Genomic DNA, 16,558 nt, shown 5'->3' with positions numbered 1-16,558 from the left:
TATATAAAAATCAAAAAGTAATGAGGTTTGTAAAACTTTTTGAATACAAAATAAGTAATCTTAAAATTTAGTTTCAAATTGTACCTCGAGTATTTATTTTTTGATCTTTTTATAAAAATACTCGTCTAGAAAATTGAAAAATCTACACGAGCATTTTTTTTAAATTTGAAAATTTTTTTTTTTTCTAAAGTTATAAGCTTTTTCATTTTTAAAATGGCGGGTGTCGGTTAACTTCACGGTGATAAAAAATAATTAAATTGATTGATTAATCACTTAATTAGTTTTAATATCTCATACATTATATTTAATTAACGTCAAACAATTACACAAAAAGTCGATTTCACCTCCGCAATGTAAGCGCGCGCCATTTTTATTTGACAGTTGACTAGCGACGATGGAGGGAAATTCAAAAACTACAGGCGGCGCCGCCAGCAGCACAAATTTGAATTAAATTTATTTTTTCAATTTTCCGCGCCTGCGCAGTAGGATTTCACGGAGACGGACTTCCGGAAAGATAGACGCGTGTTAAAATTGCGAGCGTGTGTTTTATTTAGAGAGCACATGCACCGCATGTGCCGAATTATTAATTTAATAATTACTTTTGTTATTAACTATTAGTAGTTATCAATGTGATTAACTATTTATATAAAATATTATTATATATTTTATTAATTTAAATAATTAATTGTTATTTAATTACTTCGTCAACTGCAGTTCCAACGATGGTAAGTTTTTTTTTTCTAACCCTAAAATTATTTCTTATTTTTATTATTAATCATAAATTAAATTTTGGAAAGTCTTTCAATCAATTTTATGAAACTAAAGTTAACTGACGTCGGATAATTTTTTTATTTTTTTTTTTTAATGAATCTCGAAAAATAAATATTTAGAAAATTTCCACCCGAAGTTTTTTTAATTTTCTACATGTGCATATTTTTTATTTTTAAATTGATAATTTGTTGGAAAAAAAGTCCAAAAGTTTCTAATTGTTTGTTAGCATGAGGTTCATATCAATTTCAGTTTTTTTTTGTAAATAATTTTTGTAGTTTTTCGACAGTGAATTGAAAAAAAAAAAAAAAAAAAAAAATTTTTTTTTTTTTTTGAAAAATATTTTTTTGAAAAATTAATTGGGAAAATGATGAGGATTTTAAAAGTCTTTTGGAATGAGTACCCACATGCCCATACGCAAGTCTGAGGGAAAATCAATAATGTGAGGGAGTTGGTGTTATTGATTTTGTGATATTAAAAGTTAGGGTTAGAAGTGAGGACACGGTTTTGTTAGTAATTAAATTTCCTCTTGAATGAGTACCCACATGACTATGATTGGAGAAAATGGTGATTTTATAAATTTCGAAAAAAATGAAAATTTTGATTTTTTTTATTTTAATGATAACGCAAAGTAGGGAAATGAATTTCCGTTTGAATGAGTACCCACATGACTATGATAATATACTTTGATTTTTTTAATTTTTGAATTTGAAATTTTGATTTATTTTTTTTTGATGGCTTAGACTTGTAGGTAATTCAATCTCAGTTAAAACAAGTACCCACATAACTATATTTGCGTAATAAAGCAATTTTTTAATTTGAGGGTAAAACTAAAGATTAAAATTTTTGAAATTCTATTTTCTTCCAAATTAACAATGCACGGCTTCAGAAAAATAAATTCTTGTTTGAATAATTACTCATATGATGTATTCAAATTTTTTGAAACCTCTATGGAGAATAGTAAAAATTTTGATTCTTTGAAAAAAATATTTTTAGTAATTCAACGCCCTAATTTTGTAGTTTATTAAATTTCCTCTCGAACGAGTACTCACATGACCATGCTCCCATAAGTACATAATCTAAAATTCTTAACTCAAAACTAACATTCAAATTTTGACAATTTTCCAAAAAACAAAACCGTAGTTTTGGAAATCATCAAATCGCTTTCAAAACAAGAATTTACACCCTCAGTAAAATTTCTCTCAATCAAAAACCAAATTTTTTTTTCAAAATTTAAAATTCAAAAATCACAGTCTTATAAAAAACAAAATTCCCTCTCAAAAGAGTACCCACATGACCATACTCCCATAACTACACAATTTTGAATTCTCTACTCACAAATAAACAATTCAAATTTTGAAAATTTCCCAAAAATCGAAACTATAATTTCAAAAATCACCAAATTGCTTTCCAAAGAAGTCCCCACACCCCCAGTCAAATTTCTCCCCATCAAAATAAAAAATTTTAAATCTAATTTTTTTTTTTTTTTTTTTCAAAATTTAAAATTCAAAAATCACAGTCTTATAAAAAATAAAATTCCCTCTCGAAAGAGTACCCACATGACCATACTCCCACAGCTACATGATCTCTAATTCCCCACTCAAAAATAAAAATCCAAATTTTGAAAATCTTCCAAAAATAAACACCATAGTCATCAAAATCACCAAATCGCTGTAAAAAAAAAAACCGTCAAATTTCTCCTAAACGAAATAAGAAACTCAAAATCCAAAATTTTTTTTTCAAAATTCAAAAATCACAGTCTTATAAAAAACAAAATTCCCTCTCGAAAGAGTACCCACATGACCATACTCCCACAGCTACATGATCTCTAATTCCCCATTAAAAAATAAAAATCCAAATTTTGAAAATCTTCCAAAAATAAACACCATAGTCATCAAAATCACCAAATCGCTGTAAAAAAAAAAAACCGTCAAATTTCTCCCAATCAAAATCAAAAACTCAATATCCAAATTTTTTTTTTCAAAATTCAAATTATCACAGTCTTATAAAAAACAAAATTCCCTCTCGAAAGAGTACCCACATGACCATACTCCCACAGCTACATGATCTCTAATTCCCCATTAAAAAATAAAAATCCAAATTTTGAAAATCTTCCAAAAATAAACACCATAGTCATCAAAATCACCAAATCGCTGTAAAAAAAAAAAACCGTCAAATTTCTCCCAATCAAAATCAAAAACTCAATATCCAAATTTTTTTTTTCAAAATTCAAATTATCACAGTCTTATAAAAAACAAAATTCCCTCTCGAAAGAGTACCCACATGACCATACTCCCACAGCTACATGATCTCTAATTCCCCATTAAAAAATAAAAATCCAAATTTTGAAAATCTTCCAAAAATAAACACCATAGTCATCAAAATCACCAAATCGCTGTAAAAAAAAAAAAAAACGTCAAATTTCTCCTAAACGAAATAAGAAACTCAAAATCCAAAATTTTTTTTTCAAAATTCAAAAATCACAGTCTTATAAAAAACAAAATTCCCTCTCGAAAGAGTACCCACAACCCAGTCACTAAAATATTTTTTTACTTCCAGAGTCGCCTATACGTCTTGTACGAGCACGCAGCAGGCTACGCGCTCTTCTCCGTCTCCGAGTTCGAAGAAGTAGGAATGCTGCTTCCCCAAGTGGAAGCCTCAGTGACAGACCTCTCCCGCTTCAACTCAATCGTAAAACTCATAAACTTCACGCCCTTTAAATCAGCCTTGACCGCCCTCGAGTCAATCAACGCCATCTCCGAAGGACTTCTTCCCGAAGATTTGAAACTTTTCCTCGACACCGCATTGCCGCCGAAAATTTCATCAAAAATAACCCTGGGAACCGCGGACCCAAAGCTGAGCGCTTCCATAACCGAGGCATTGTCCATAAAATGCGACCACACCGGCGCGATTCCTGAGATAATCCGCGGAATTCGTTTCCACTTTTCCCGCCTCGTCAAAGGTCTCACCCCCCAGAGTACCGGCGTCGCGCAACTGGGTCTCGGTCACTCGTACTCCCGTGCGAAGGTAAAGTTCAATGTCAACCGGGTCGACAACATGATCATCCAAAGTATCGCTCTCCTGGACCAACTGGACAAGGACGTGAACACTTTCAGTATGCGGATTCGCGAATGGTACTCGTACCATTTCCCAGAATTGATTAAAATCGTACCCGAGAGTTACATGTACGCACGCGTCACTAAATTCGTAAAGAACCGGAAGCTATTGAGCGACGACAAACTTCCGGAACTCGAAGAAATCGTGATGGACAGCGCGAAAGCACAAGCGATAATCGACGCGTCTAAATCCTCAATGGGAATGGACATTTCCCCAATCGATTTGATAAACATCGAGATGTTCGCCAGTCGCGTAATAGCACTCGCTGATTACCGCAAGCAATTGGCTGAGTATTTGCGCACGAAAATGGCCAGCGTCGCTCCGAATCTGGCGACGCTCATTGGCGACCAAGTCGGGGCCCGACTTATTGCGCATGCGGGCTCGCTCACTAATTTGGCGAAATATCCGGCCTCGACTGTCCAGATTTTGGGGGCTGAGAAGGCGCTCTTTAGAGCTTTGAAGACTAAGGGAAATACTCCCAAGTATGGGCTGCTGTTCCACTCGACTTTCATTGGCAGGGCGGGGGCTAAAAACAAGGGGAGAATTTCGAGATATTTGGCCAATAAATGCAGCATTGCTTCGAGAATCGATTGTTTCACTGACACGCCATCTAGTATTTTTGGAGAGAAGTTGAGGCAGCAGGTGGAGGACAGGCTCAAGTTTTACGAAACTGGGGACGTGCCGAAGAAAAATATTGAGGTTATGAAGGAAGCGCTCGCTGAGGCGGCGATTAATTTTGAGGAGGCGATTAATGGGGAGGGGGTTGAGGGAGAGGTGGAGGGGAAGAAGAAGAAGAAGAAGGGAAAGAAAAGGAAAGCTGATGAGCCTGAGCCGGAACCTGAGGAAAATGTCAATGGGGCCAATGGAGGGGAGAATGGGGAAAATGGAGAAGTTAAGAAGAAGAAAAAGAAGAAGAAGAAGAGCGAAGCTGAGTAGGGTCGTTTATTTTTTTGGGAATAGATATATGTTGTTGGTACTCGTTTGAGAGGAAATTTGATTTTAGATCTTTTTTTATTCTTTGGAAATTTTCGTGGGATCGATTTTTTGGAAGTTACGATTTGGAATCAAATTTTTTTTTTTTTAGATTTTGAAATATTAATGTGAGGAAAGTTTTCAGAAGATTGAGAGAAATTTGATTTTACGTATGTCAAAAATTTTTTTGATTTTGAGTTTGGATATTTTGAAAATTTGGAGATAAGTAGGGGTTGTTGGTACTCGTTTGAAAGGAAATTTGATTTCCAACAATTTTTTACTGAGATAAAAAAACGGTAGGATTGATTCCTTAGAAGATATAATTGATTAATTGATTTAATGAATTTTGAAAAATGAGTGGTAGTTAGTATCTTCTAAAGTATTGGGTTTAGGAAATTTTTCAAAGAGACAAAAGTTGTAGAGAATTAAATTTCCGGTGGAAAGAGTACCAACAACGTGTACTTAACTTTAAGAATTATAAACTTGTAGTAATTATTATTTTAATTAATTATAATTTGGGAGAGGATGAAAATAAAAATTTTATGGATTATTTTATACCAGCACCAAATGAGCATTTAATTAATAATAATTAAAATATATATGTATAAACAATTGACATAAACATTTTCTTTTTTTTGTATAATAATCATAATAATAAACAAAAAAAAACGGCAAAAAAATTTATTATAAATGTATTAATCATTACTATAATTAATTAATTACTATTAGTTGTTAATTTTATCTTTATAGATTTTTTTAATATCAATGTACAATTATATAATTATTCATTATCAAATGCATTAATTATCGCATATGTACATCTAAAAAAATGATAATTATAATAAAGACAAAATGATTAAAAATTATCCTGCTTAAATTAATTAACAATTTGTAATGGTTAACATTTTTTACTTTAAATAAAATTTCGATATATCGATTTATCGAATCACATTTCGATGTATCGATTTATCAAATCACATATCGATTTATCGAATCACGTTTCGATATACCGATTTATCGAATCACATTTCAATACATCGATTTATAGATTCACATTTCGATACATCGATTCAAGTTTCGATCTATTAAATTTTTATTCCGATTTCTTTAGTTCAGTTTCAATATACATCGAACTTGAAATTTCAATAAATCGATTTCGTTACATCGATTAAAAGTTCGATATATCAAATTTATGATTCGATATATTTAATTAAAAATTCCAAAATATATATTTTTACTTTTATCGATTAAAATTTCAATACATATCGATCCTAATTTCGATATATCGAACCAAAAGTTCGAATCGAGACTATGAATCCTTGAAATACAGCTATCGAAAAATCAATTCGAGTTTCGATATATTGAAATACAAATTACGATAAATCGATTCGAGATTTTATACATCGAATATAAGGTTCGATGAATCGAATATTTTGATAAAGTTTTGATAAATCAACTAAGAAGTTCCGATATATATTGAATACAGACTTCGATCTATGGATCGAAGTTTCGACAAATGGATTCGAGTTTTTATAAATCAAATTTAAGATTCGATTGATCAAATCGAGTTTTAATCAATCGAATTACGAGTTTCGATATGTCAAATTTCGGGCTTCGATTTATCGATCTAAGTTTCTCAGTATCGATGTATCGAATATCAAAGTTCGATATATTGGTTTACAAATCTCAATATTTTGATAAAGTTTCGATAGATCGATTGTAAATTTCAATATATCGATTATAAGTTTTGATACATCGATTGTAAGATTAACAATTTATCCGAATACGAATTGGGATAATATATTAAAGTATCAGTTTATCGAAAAAAAAATTTTGATAGTGATTCCAATTTCGATATATCGAACAAAAAATTTAAATCGATCGATCCAAATTTCGATAAATCGATTCGAATTTTTATATATCGAATTTAAAGTTCAGTAAATCAAGTGAAGATTTGATAAATCAAATCATTACAAGTTTCGATATATTCAATTACATACTTCGATTTATCGATCTGAGTTTCGATTAATCGATTTAAGAACTGATGTATTGAATATCAAAGTTCGATGTATTGAATTACAAATCTCAATATATCGATTGAAAATTTCGATATATCGATTGCAAATTTCGATACATCGATTGTAAATTTCGATATATCGATTGTAAATTTCGATATATCGATTATAAGTTTGGATACATCGATCGTAAGTTCATCAAGTCTCAATTTATCGAAATACAAATTTTGATAGTGATTCAAATTTCGATATATCGAATAAAAAATTTTTTACTCTACCTAATAATTAATACTAATTAACTTTTCTTTAACGCAGACAACCGATGAATTTTTATCTCTAACTTATTTTTCTTTCAATTAATTAGTAATTATAAATATACTTCTTTAACTTATCAGTGATTTTATTGCTTAGCAATTTAATACAGTCAATTAATTAACAAATTAACTAATTGTTATATGAAATATTGTACAGATATGTTTTTTTTTTTTTATTAACAAGTGATGTTTTTATTAATATTGTTTCCTTTTATTTATTCTTTTGACTTATTAATTCAATCTATTAATTCATTTTACATACCATTAATTATTTTCTTGCTAATTAGCTATATATCCGTGTAATTTACATTTATATATATTTATTTATAATATCGATAATCAATCTTTGTTATTTTTGGAATGATTAAAATAAAAAAACTTAAACAAAATTATTTTTATTAATTATTGCATTTTTAATATTTGGAATGATTTTAATTTTTCGTTTCTAATAAAAAAACCTTTCAAAAACACGAAATCGATTATTATAATCCGCTTCGTCTAGGACTAGAGCCGATTATCATAAAAAAAAAAAAAACGATGGGTAGAAAAATGGGCCATAATTTTTTTGAAATTGAAAATTTTGTAAAATAAAAATTATACTCGGAAAGTCGATGAAATTTCGCGTAAAATGAGTACCAACAACCCTGGATTTAAACCACAGCTTCCTGCGATGAATCTAGTTATTAATTAATCAATTATATGTTAATAATTTTTAATTGCGTGCACTTTTTTTAAATATATCGATGTGGGTACTCAAACGACAGGAAATTTTACTACAAATTTAACCCTACGAAAATTTTTGTATAAAAAGAAAAAATAAAAAATTTATTAATTCAAAATTCGAATTTTTTTTTTTTTAAATTTGAAATTTGAATTCGTGATAAAATTCCACGTTAAATGAGTACCAACAACCCTATGCTCCTATAAACATTTTCTCTCTCTGCCCTTAATTAATTAATCATCTTAATTATCATTAATTTGCACCGCGTCCGAAAATATCGATGTGGGTACTCATTTCACTCAGCATCGCATTCTCTAGCCCACTAGACGATTTATTTTTTAAAATTAAAAAATTACAAATTACAACAATAACATTTAACGTAAATGAATTTTCATATTTCACTTAAATTCGTTTCGGAAGCTTACGGTATTGTCTTTTTATTATTAATTATATTTTATAAAAAAAAAAAATTCTTTATTTTCTAATATCGTAAAAGACATTTTTAGCTGCAAAACTTAATACTTATTTATACTTAAAAAAAATTTTCAAAAAAAATTTATTAAAAAAAAAAAAAATTATACTCAAAGGAACGAAGGGAAAGTATTTGGATTTTGTTGGTTTCCTATTGACTGCATTCTCAATGTTGATTCTGAGAAATTATTAATTAAATTTTAATTATAATTTTGAAAATAGAAAAAAAAAAATTCAATACTTACGAAGTGGTTGATGTTGGGGACTTGTAGATGCTAATTGATTCATAGTAGGCGCTGGACCAGAAGGTTTATTTTTATTGCCCATTAAATTGTCTAAGTCAATTTTTAACCCAGCGCCGGCCCACGTCGATCCGATTTGCGATGGTGTCGTTGCTGATGAGGTTGTCAACAAATCGTTTGTTCTACTATTCATTGGTATTGGAGATAAAAATCCGGTATTGTTTGTACCTAGGGAAGGATTCTTTGTTAATATCTATGGTTATCCGATGATAAAGTGAATGAATTGTAGGGTTAATGGGTGGTAACTTACATGACAATAAATTGGCACTGTTGTCAAGTGTAGAATTATTAAAAATATTGACGTTTTGTTGTGAATTATTGGTAAATGAATTAAATCCGTCAAAATCTGATAATAAATCTGTTGATAATCCTGTAGAAGAGAAAAAAAAATTTTTATAAAAAAAAGTTCGATATATCGATTTGAAGTTCGAGATATCGATTTGAAGTTCGATATATCGACGTTCTTATTTGATATATTTTAAATTCGATTACAAAATTGTAATTCGATACATCGATGTTCTAATTCGATACGTGGAAGTTCTAATTCGAGATATCGATTCGCAGTTCGATATATCGACGCTCTCTTTCGATGTATCGACAGTGTAATTCGATGTATCGTACCAAAATTCGATTTACGAAACTGTTATTCGATACATCGATGTTCTAATTCGATATGTGGAAGTTCTAATTCGAGATATCGATTCGAAGTTCGATATATTGACGTTCTTATTCGATATATCGACTTTTTTCTTTGATATGTCGACGTTCTTATTTGATATATCGATTTAAAATTCGATTTACGAAATTGTAATTCGGTACATCGATGTTCTAATTCGATACGTGGAAGTACTAATTCGAGATATCGATTCACAGTTCGATATATTGACGCTTTCTTTCGATGTATCGACAGTGTAATTCTATGTATCGTATCAAAATTCGATTTACGAAACTGTTATTCGATACATCGATGTTCTAATTCGATATGTGGAAGTTCTAATTCGAGATATCGATTCGAAGTTCAATATATCGACGTTCTTATTCGATATATCGACTTTCTTATTTGATATATCGACGTTCTTATTCGACATATCGATTCAAAATTCGATTTACAATTATTGTTATTCGATACGTGGAAGTTCTAGTTCGACATATCAATATAAAATTCAATATATATATTTGACATTATATATCAATTCAAAATTCGATTTATCGGAGTCAAAAGTCAATGTATCGATTGAAAATTTGATGTATCGAAGTCCAAATTCGATATAAAGATACATCGATTTTATTCTTCGATACTGGGAATTCGAATTTTAATATCGAAGTCTAACAATGGTGAATTAAAGCTTCACTACATCGATTTAAAACTCCGATATATCGGTACAGAACATTTATATATCAAAATATCATTTAGATCTATCGATTTAGAATTTCGATTTCAAATTCCGATAATATTAAATTCAAACTTAAATATATTGATTTTTAACTTCGATATAATATTTTGATAAACTGAATTAAGTTTCGACATTTTTTCGACTGAATTTTGAGATTTACTACATCGACTGTAAATTTTGTCAATATTAAACTCCGAGTAATCGATACAAAACTTCAATATATCGATATCAATCTCTAATATATCGATATCAATCTACGATATATCGATGTAAATATTTGATACATTGACATTGAGTTACAATGACATCAACCGTCGATATATCGATATTGACCTTCGATATATCGATATAAAGTCTCGATATATCAATAATAATCTTCGATGTATCGATATTATTCTTTGATATATTGATATTAATCTTTGATATATCCGTATCAATCTTCGATATATCAACAATAATCTTCGATATATTGACATCAATCGTCGAAATATCGATATTGACCGTCGATATATCGATATAAACTTTCGGTATATCGATAATAATCTTCGATATATTGACATCAATCGTTGAAATATCGAAAGTTCATATCGATATGTCGATAATGATCTTTGATATATCGATATAAACTTTCGATATATCGATCATAATCTTCGATATATCGATAATAATCTTCGATATATTCACATCAACCGTCGATGTATCGATATTGACCTTCGTTATATCGATATAAACTTTCGATATATCGATAATGATCTTCGATATATTCACATCAATCGTCGATGCATCGATATTGGCCTTCGATATATCGATATGAACTTTCGATATATCGATATAAACTTTTGATATATCGATAATAATCTTCGATATATCGATATAAACCTTCCATTATAAATTTTTTAACTTCAAATATCGCAAAACATAAAAAAAACTTACCAGTATTATTATTGTTGCTCCTCGTAACCGCATTGTTCCCGAACAAATCACCCGTCGTATCTCCTGCCGTTACCGTTGGTCCCGCCGCCCAGTTGTCTATCGTAACTCCCGAATTGAACGCCGAGGTAAAGTCCGCAAACTCATCCGTACCATTACCTCCAGTCTTAACCTCTTCCTTCCCCTGTTTATCAAACGTCGCATTGAAATCAAAGTTCAAATTTTTCCCGCTTTCAGCGCTGTCTCTCGGATTAAAGTCATCGTCATAACCTCCGTTGTTTTGCGAGTCAAAAATATCATTAAATATATTTTTACTTTTCTCACTACTAATTTTATTATTATCCACATTGACAATATCATTATCCTTAACCTTATCTTTATCTTTTATTTTATCTTTATCTTTGTCCTTTTTGTTATCGTTAATAATATCACGACCATAGTGCGCAGCCGCACCCAGATCAACTTTTTTTAGTTGACGAGTACGACTTGGAGAATTATTTGTCGCTCCAGTCGAAACATTTGTGGCCGTCAATTTTCTTATTTTATCTAAAGTATCCAATGACTCACGTAAATCTTTATTTACGTTATCATTTTTTTTTGGCGACCGCGAATTGTTGACATTATTATCGTTATCCGAATCTTCGCGCTCTCCATCATCTGAATTATTGGTGTCGTCGTAATTCCGCCTGGTGTCGCCCCAGTCGTTGTAAGCTGAAGTCGGGGTGTCATTTTGTTTATTAGTCTGCCATTTTGGGTTATCGGACCACCGGTCACCCGAAGGGAAATTCATTCCCATCGCGTCGCTTGACATCCCAACATATTTATCTTTATTTTTCTTGGCTTTTTTACGCTCGTCCCTCAATTTATCGTCGTCCTGAATAAATTCTATCAATTCTCTCACTTTATGCCGTACATTAATACCCTGATCTTTGCCGATCTCGTCGACGAATGTGTAGTTTTCCAGAGACCGAAGGTCATAAATATGCTCACGAGATGACGTCACTACCCGCTCGGACCCATTGCGTACTAAATAGTTCAGCAACAGGAGACTCTAGATAGAAAAACATTTATTATGGATTTCTATTCTAAAAATTTGGGAAAACGAAGCGGACGTTTTTGGTAATTTTTGGGTAGGGAATAATTTTTTTTTAAAAGTGACCGAGATACTCTTTAAGAGCTCGCCATGGCGAGTTAAATGAGTACCAACATCGATGTGTTCTGATGAAGTTATTGGTAATTAATTAATTCGTTAATTACATCGACCATTTTGAAATTTTTGATATTTGAATTAAAAATATAGATGCGGGTACTCATTTTACTCGGTATTACATTTTCTAGCCAATAGTATATTTAATTTTGAAAAAAAAAAAAAAAAAAAAAAAAAAAAAAAAAAAAATAGTCATAAATATTTTTTTGAGTTTGATTTTGTACTTTTTTGAAAAATATGAATGTGGGTACTCAAACTACAGATAATTGTATCAGAAATTTAAATGAACCCATGATTTTTTATTTTGATAGACCAGTAAAAAAACTGACCAAAAATTTTCAAAATGACGAAAATAAAGTAATAATTAATACATTATTTCAATAGCTGTTCAAATTCTCTGTAAAATGAGTACCAACAACCCTATGATCCCAAGAAATCATCAAGTTCAAATTATCCATTAATCAGCAATTAATAAAAATTGCAAATTTTAATAAAAAACGACACACGACCAATCTTATTGATGTGGGTACTCAAATTACAGGCAATTGTGTCACAAATTTCAGTATACCCTCGATTTTATATTTTAGTAAACTCCGAAAAAAAAAAAAATAAAAAAAAAAATTTTCGAAATAAAAATGAAAGTGGAATCTTTATTTTTACAGTTGATAAAATTCCCTGTAAAATGAGTACCCACAACCCTATGATCCCAAAAGATCATCATTTTCAAACTACCCATTAATCATCAACTAATAAAAATTGCAAATTTTAATCAAAATCGACCCACGACTAAACTTATTGATGTGGGTACTTAAAGTTTCGGAAATTTTCCGACGAATTCAAAAATTTGACTTATTTTGTATACAAATTAAACCACAAAAAAAAAATAACTACTTCTGTGTTATTTACCGAGTTTAATAAAAAAAATTGTTAATGATACCCTCGGTATTGCCTTGTCATGTAAAAATATTAAGATATAAACAAAAAAAAATATGATAAATTTACCTTGTAGGTACGCCTCCAATTACGTTTATTTTCTTGCAACATACGTTTCCAAAGCATTGACATAACTTCAGGAAATTGTTCGTAAGTAAATGTTGCCTGTGCAAGTTCTTGCATCATAGCACCTGTTTATCAACCAATAAATAAATAAATAAATAAATAAATAAATAAAACACAAATTGATCGAAACATCAAGTAAATTTTCATTATTTGTTTTCAATTAAGTAATTATTTTTTTTTTAAATAATTAATTACCTGTTGGTCCCCAAGCGTCATCATTTGTAGCCTCCCTTACTTTGGCTTCTGTTTCTGTATAATTCATGACGACATTCGTCCTGAAAATAAAAATTAAATGTTTTTTTTTAAAAGAAGAATAAATAATTTTCAATAAAAATGTTTCTCTTGCTCGTATTTGTTCGAAATTGAGTTATGAGATAAAATTGAAGAGTAGAATTGATTAAACTTGTAGAAAGTTATGCTAATAATTATGCAGAGCAGGTCATAATAATAATGGTAATTTTGAAGTTACGTGAAAGCTTAAGTTTTGTAGTATATTTTGATGCATAATTTAATTTTCCGCAGTTCAGGCCCACATCAAAACATTTTAACACAAAAAAATATGGCATTAAATAAATTATCAGTTAATGAATTTAGTTAATTGAAAATTTTGTTTTTCTGGTCTAGGATTTTGCTACTGCATGTCATGCCGAGTAGAATGAATACCCACAACAATACATTTGAATCAATATAAAAATAGTTGATTGTAATGATTAATTATTATTTTACAAACTAATCAAAAAATTAGCAGAAGCAAAAGTAGGGTTGCGGGTACTCATTCTACGCAGAATTGAATCTACGACACGAATATCATCATCATTTTCTCGAAACTTTTTTTTTTTTTTCATTTACAAAAATGTAATTTAAATGAATGCCTTATTAGTACCCAGCGTGCGAGGGCAAGTGGAATGAGTACCCACATGACTATACTCTGAGGCCCATAAAAAATAAACAATTACCAGAATTATAAATAATTAATCAACAAAAAAGATGACTTATGACTTTTTCATTATATATCGATGTGGGTACTCATTTTACGCAGTATTGAGTCTACAACTTTAATATATCATTAGTTCTTCCAAAAAGAAATTTCTTAATTTTCTTTTTTTTGGTTTTGTTATTTTTAAAAAATTAAATTTAAAAAAATTAGCTATTAGTACCGGCATGCAAGGGCAAGTAAAACGAGTACCCACATGACTATACTTTGAGTCTGATAAAAAATAAAATTACAAGAATTTTAAATAATTAATTGAAAAAAAAAAACATCACTTATTATAACTTTTTTATAACATAGTGATGTGGGTACTCGTTTCACGCAGAATTGAGTCTACAACGAGAATATACTATTCGTTTTTTGAAAAACGAATTTTTTTTTTTTTTTTTTTTTTTTTTTTTTCAAAAATAAAATTTAAATAAATGCCGTATTAGTCCCCAGCGTGCGAGGGCAAGTAAAACGAGTACCCACATGACCATACTCTGAGTCTCATAAAAAGTGAAAAATTACCAGAACTATAAATAATTAATTAGCAAAAAAAACGACTAATTATTAGTTTTTCGTAACATATCGATGTGGGTACTCATTTTACTCGTCCTCGCACGTACTTTCAAAAAATTTTATTCATTTTTTTCCAAAAAATTTTTTTCTCTCAAATTCTCTCCCTTTTCATACCAAGGCCTCAAAAAATTCAAAATACTGGCTCACGTTTTTCAAGGTCATAAAGAACGTTACTCAAAGAATTTTTTTAAAAATAAAAACTTACGCCTTATCCATGAGCTCTCGAACTTTCCACATATTCATCATTACTGTTTATTTAATTACTCCTTATCAATAGCGATAATTATCTAAATCCTCACCTACCTAGAGAAGTAAAAAAAAATGATTAATAAATACTATTATAAATAATGAAAATAATTAAATGATAGAGTGAAAAATAATTAATAAAAAATTGATTGATTGATTAATAATTAAATTTGATAAGAAAAATGGAAGCGAATTAAAATAAGAGGGGGAAAAAAATATCAACAATATTGTGGTGAAAAAAAAAAATATAACTAAGTAATAATTATTATTTAAATAATAAAATAAACTTATTAGCACGCACTTGAACTTATTAATTAGATTGTATTAACAAACTGATGGTAATTAGCTCTTAAATAATTGTTTTGTCAGTAAGATGTGTGTTGTAATGTGAATTTACGGTATGACCATTTTCAGCTGATTATTTTACTCGTGTATCTTGTCCTTAACTTTTTTGTCTTCGTATGTATTTATATATATGTATATATGTATGACATGTACTCAGCAATTGTAATATAGATTTTATACACTAACGACATCTGTGTGCTTACTTTCCGGAACTAGATTTTTGAACTGTCATGTTGTCAGTACGGGCGGGGCTGTAGGAAGTGGGGACGTGAAGGGAAATTTTACGCTCTACAAAAAAGTTCTCTTATAATTTTTCGATATTTATATTTCTTCGAAAGTAATTCGAAGTTAAAATTAGATTGACGATAATTTTCTACATTTTTTAAATTTTTTGACGCAACCATCAACTTTATCGGAAAATTTTAAAGGACATTTTTTATAGAGCATTTTATTTCCTACAACTTATCTCAGAAAAAATTTTCGATATTTCACTTAAGTCATATGTTATTTGCAGTTAACTGAAAATTTTCTTAAATAATCTAAATTTTGTTGCTTAAAATTAATTATATTAAATTTTCAGTTAATTGCAAATAACTTACGACTTGTGAGAAATATCGAAAATTTTCTCTGAGATAATTAATAGAAAATAAAATGCTTTACAAAAAATTTCCTGTAAAATTTTCCGATAAAGTTGATGGTTGCGTCAAAAAATTTAAAAAATTTAGAAATTTATCGTCAATCTAACTTTAACTTTGAATAACTTTTGAAGAAATAAAAATATCGAAAAATTATAAGAGACCTTTTTTATAGAGCGTAAAATTTCCCATAAGAATATGTCTTGAACATTTAAAAGTATTGGTCCCACCGAGAGCTACAAAATTCCAAAGCTTAAAAAATAAATTTTCCCATGTTATTTAAATGGGAAATAGAAAATAGCGATGCGGCAGTTGTTAATATTAATATTAAGAGCTCAAACTTTCACAGTATTTTTTTTTTCGTCATTTCCAACAATATTGTCGATATAATGAAGAAAAAAAAAATTAGTCGATTTTTTTGAATCAGTCTAGTGCACACGTCATCAATCGGTCATTTTATTTTTAATCATTAAATTTATTTTATAGTATTAATTCATTTTTTTCGCTATG

General features: G+C 29.5%; 2 protein-coding genes across 2 annotated transcripts; one reads left to right on the top strand and one right to left on the bottom strand.

The window, feature by feature from the left end:
• The first annotated feature begins 507 nt into the window (after nucleotides 1–507).
• LOC130674125 (nucleolar protein 56) lies at nucleotides 508–5,549 on the top strand. The gene is made up of 2 exons (XM_057479382.1): nucleotides 508–725; nucleotides 3,328–5,549. The coding sequence occupies exons 1-2, from the start codon at nucleotides 723–725 to the stop codon at nucleotides 4,819–4,821; spliced, it is 1,497 nt and encodes a 498-aa protein (XP_057335365.1). The 5' UTR covers nucleotides 508–722; the 3' UTR covers nucleotides 4,822–5,549.
• A 268-nt stretch (nucleotides 5,550–5,817) lies between these two features.
• On the bottom strand, nucleotides 5,818–15,538 carry LOC130674124 (clathrin interactor 1). The gene is made up of 8 exons (XM_057479381.1): nucleotides 15,370–15,538; nucleotides 15,028–15,125; nucleotides 13,466–13,545; nucleotides 13,214–13,335; nucleotides 11,008–12,055; nucleotides 8,931–9,050; nucleotides 8,624–8,848; nucleotides 5,818–8,556 (listed from the first exon to the last, which is right to left on the bottom strand). Exons 2-8 carry the CDS (start codon nucleotides 15,066–15,068, stop codon nucleotides 8,489–8,491), a joined length of 1,704 nt encoding a protein of 567 aa, XP_057335364.1. The 5' UTR covers nucleotides 15,069–15,125; nucleotides 15,370–15,538; the 3' UTR covers nucleotides 5,818–8,488.
• Nucleotides 15,539–16,558: the final 1,020 nt, after the last annotated feature.

Source organism: Microplitis mediator, chromosome 9 (assembly GCF_029852145.1).
Source record: "Microplitis mediator isolate UGA2020A chromosome 9, iyMicMedi2.1, whole genome shotgun sequence".
In the NCBI taxonomy this organism is placed as follows: Eukaryota; Metazoa; Arthropoda; class Insecta; order Hymenoptera; family Braconidae; genus Microplitis; species Microplitis mediator.
This window is presented reverse-complemented; position numbering and strand designations above follow the sequence as displayed.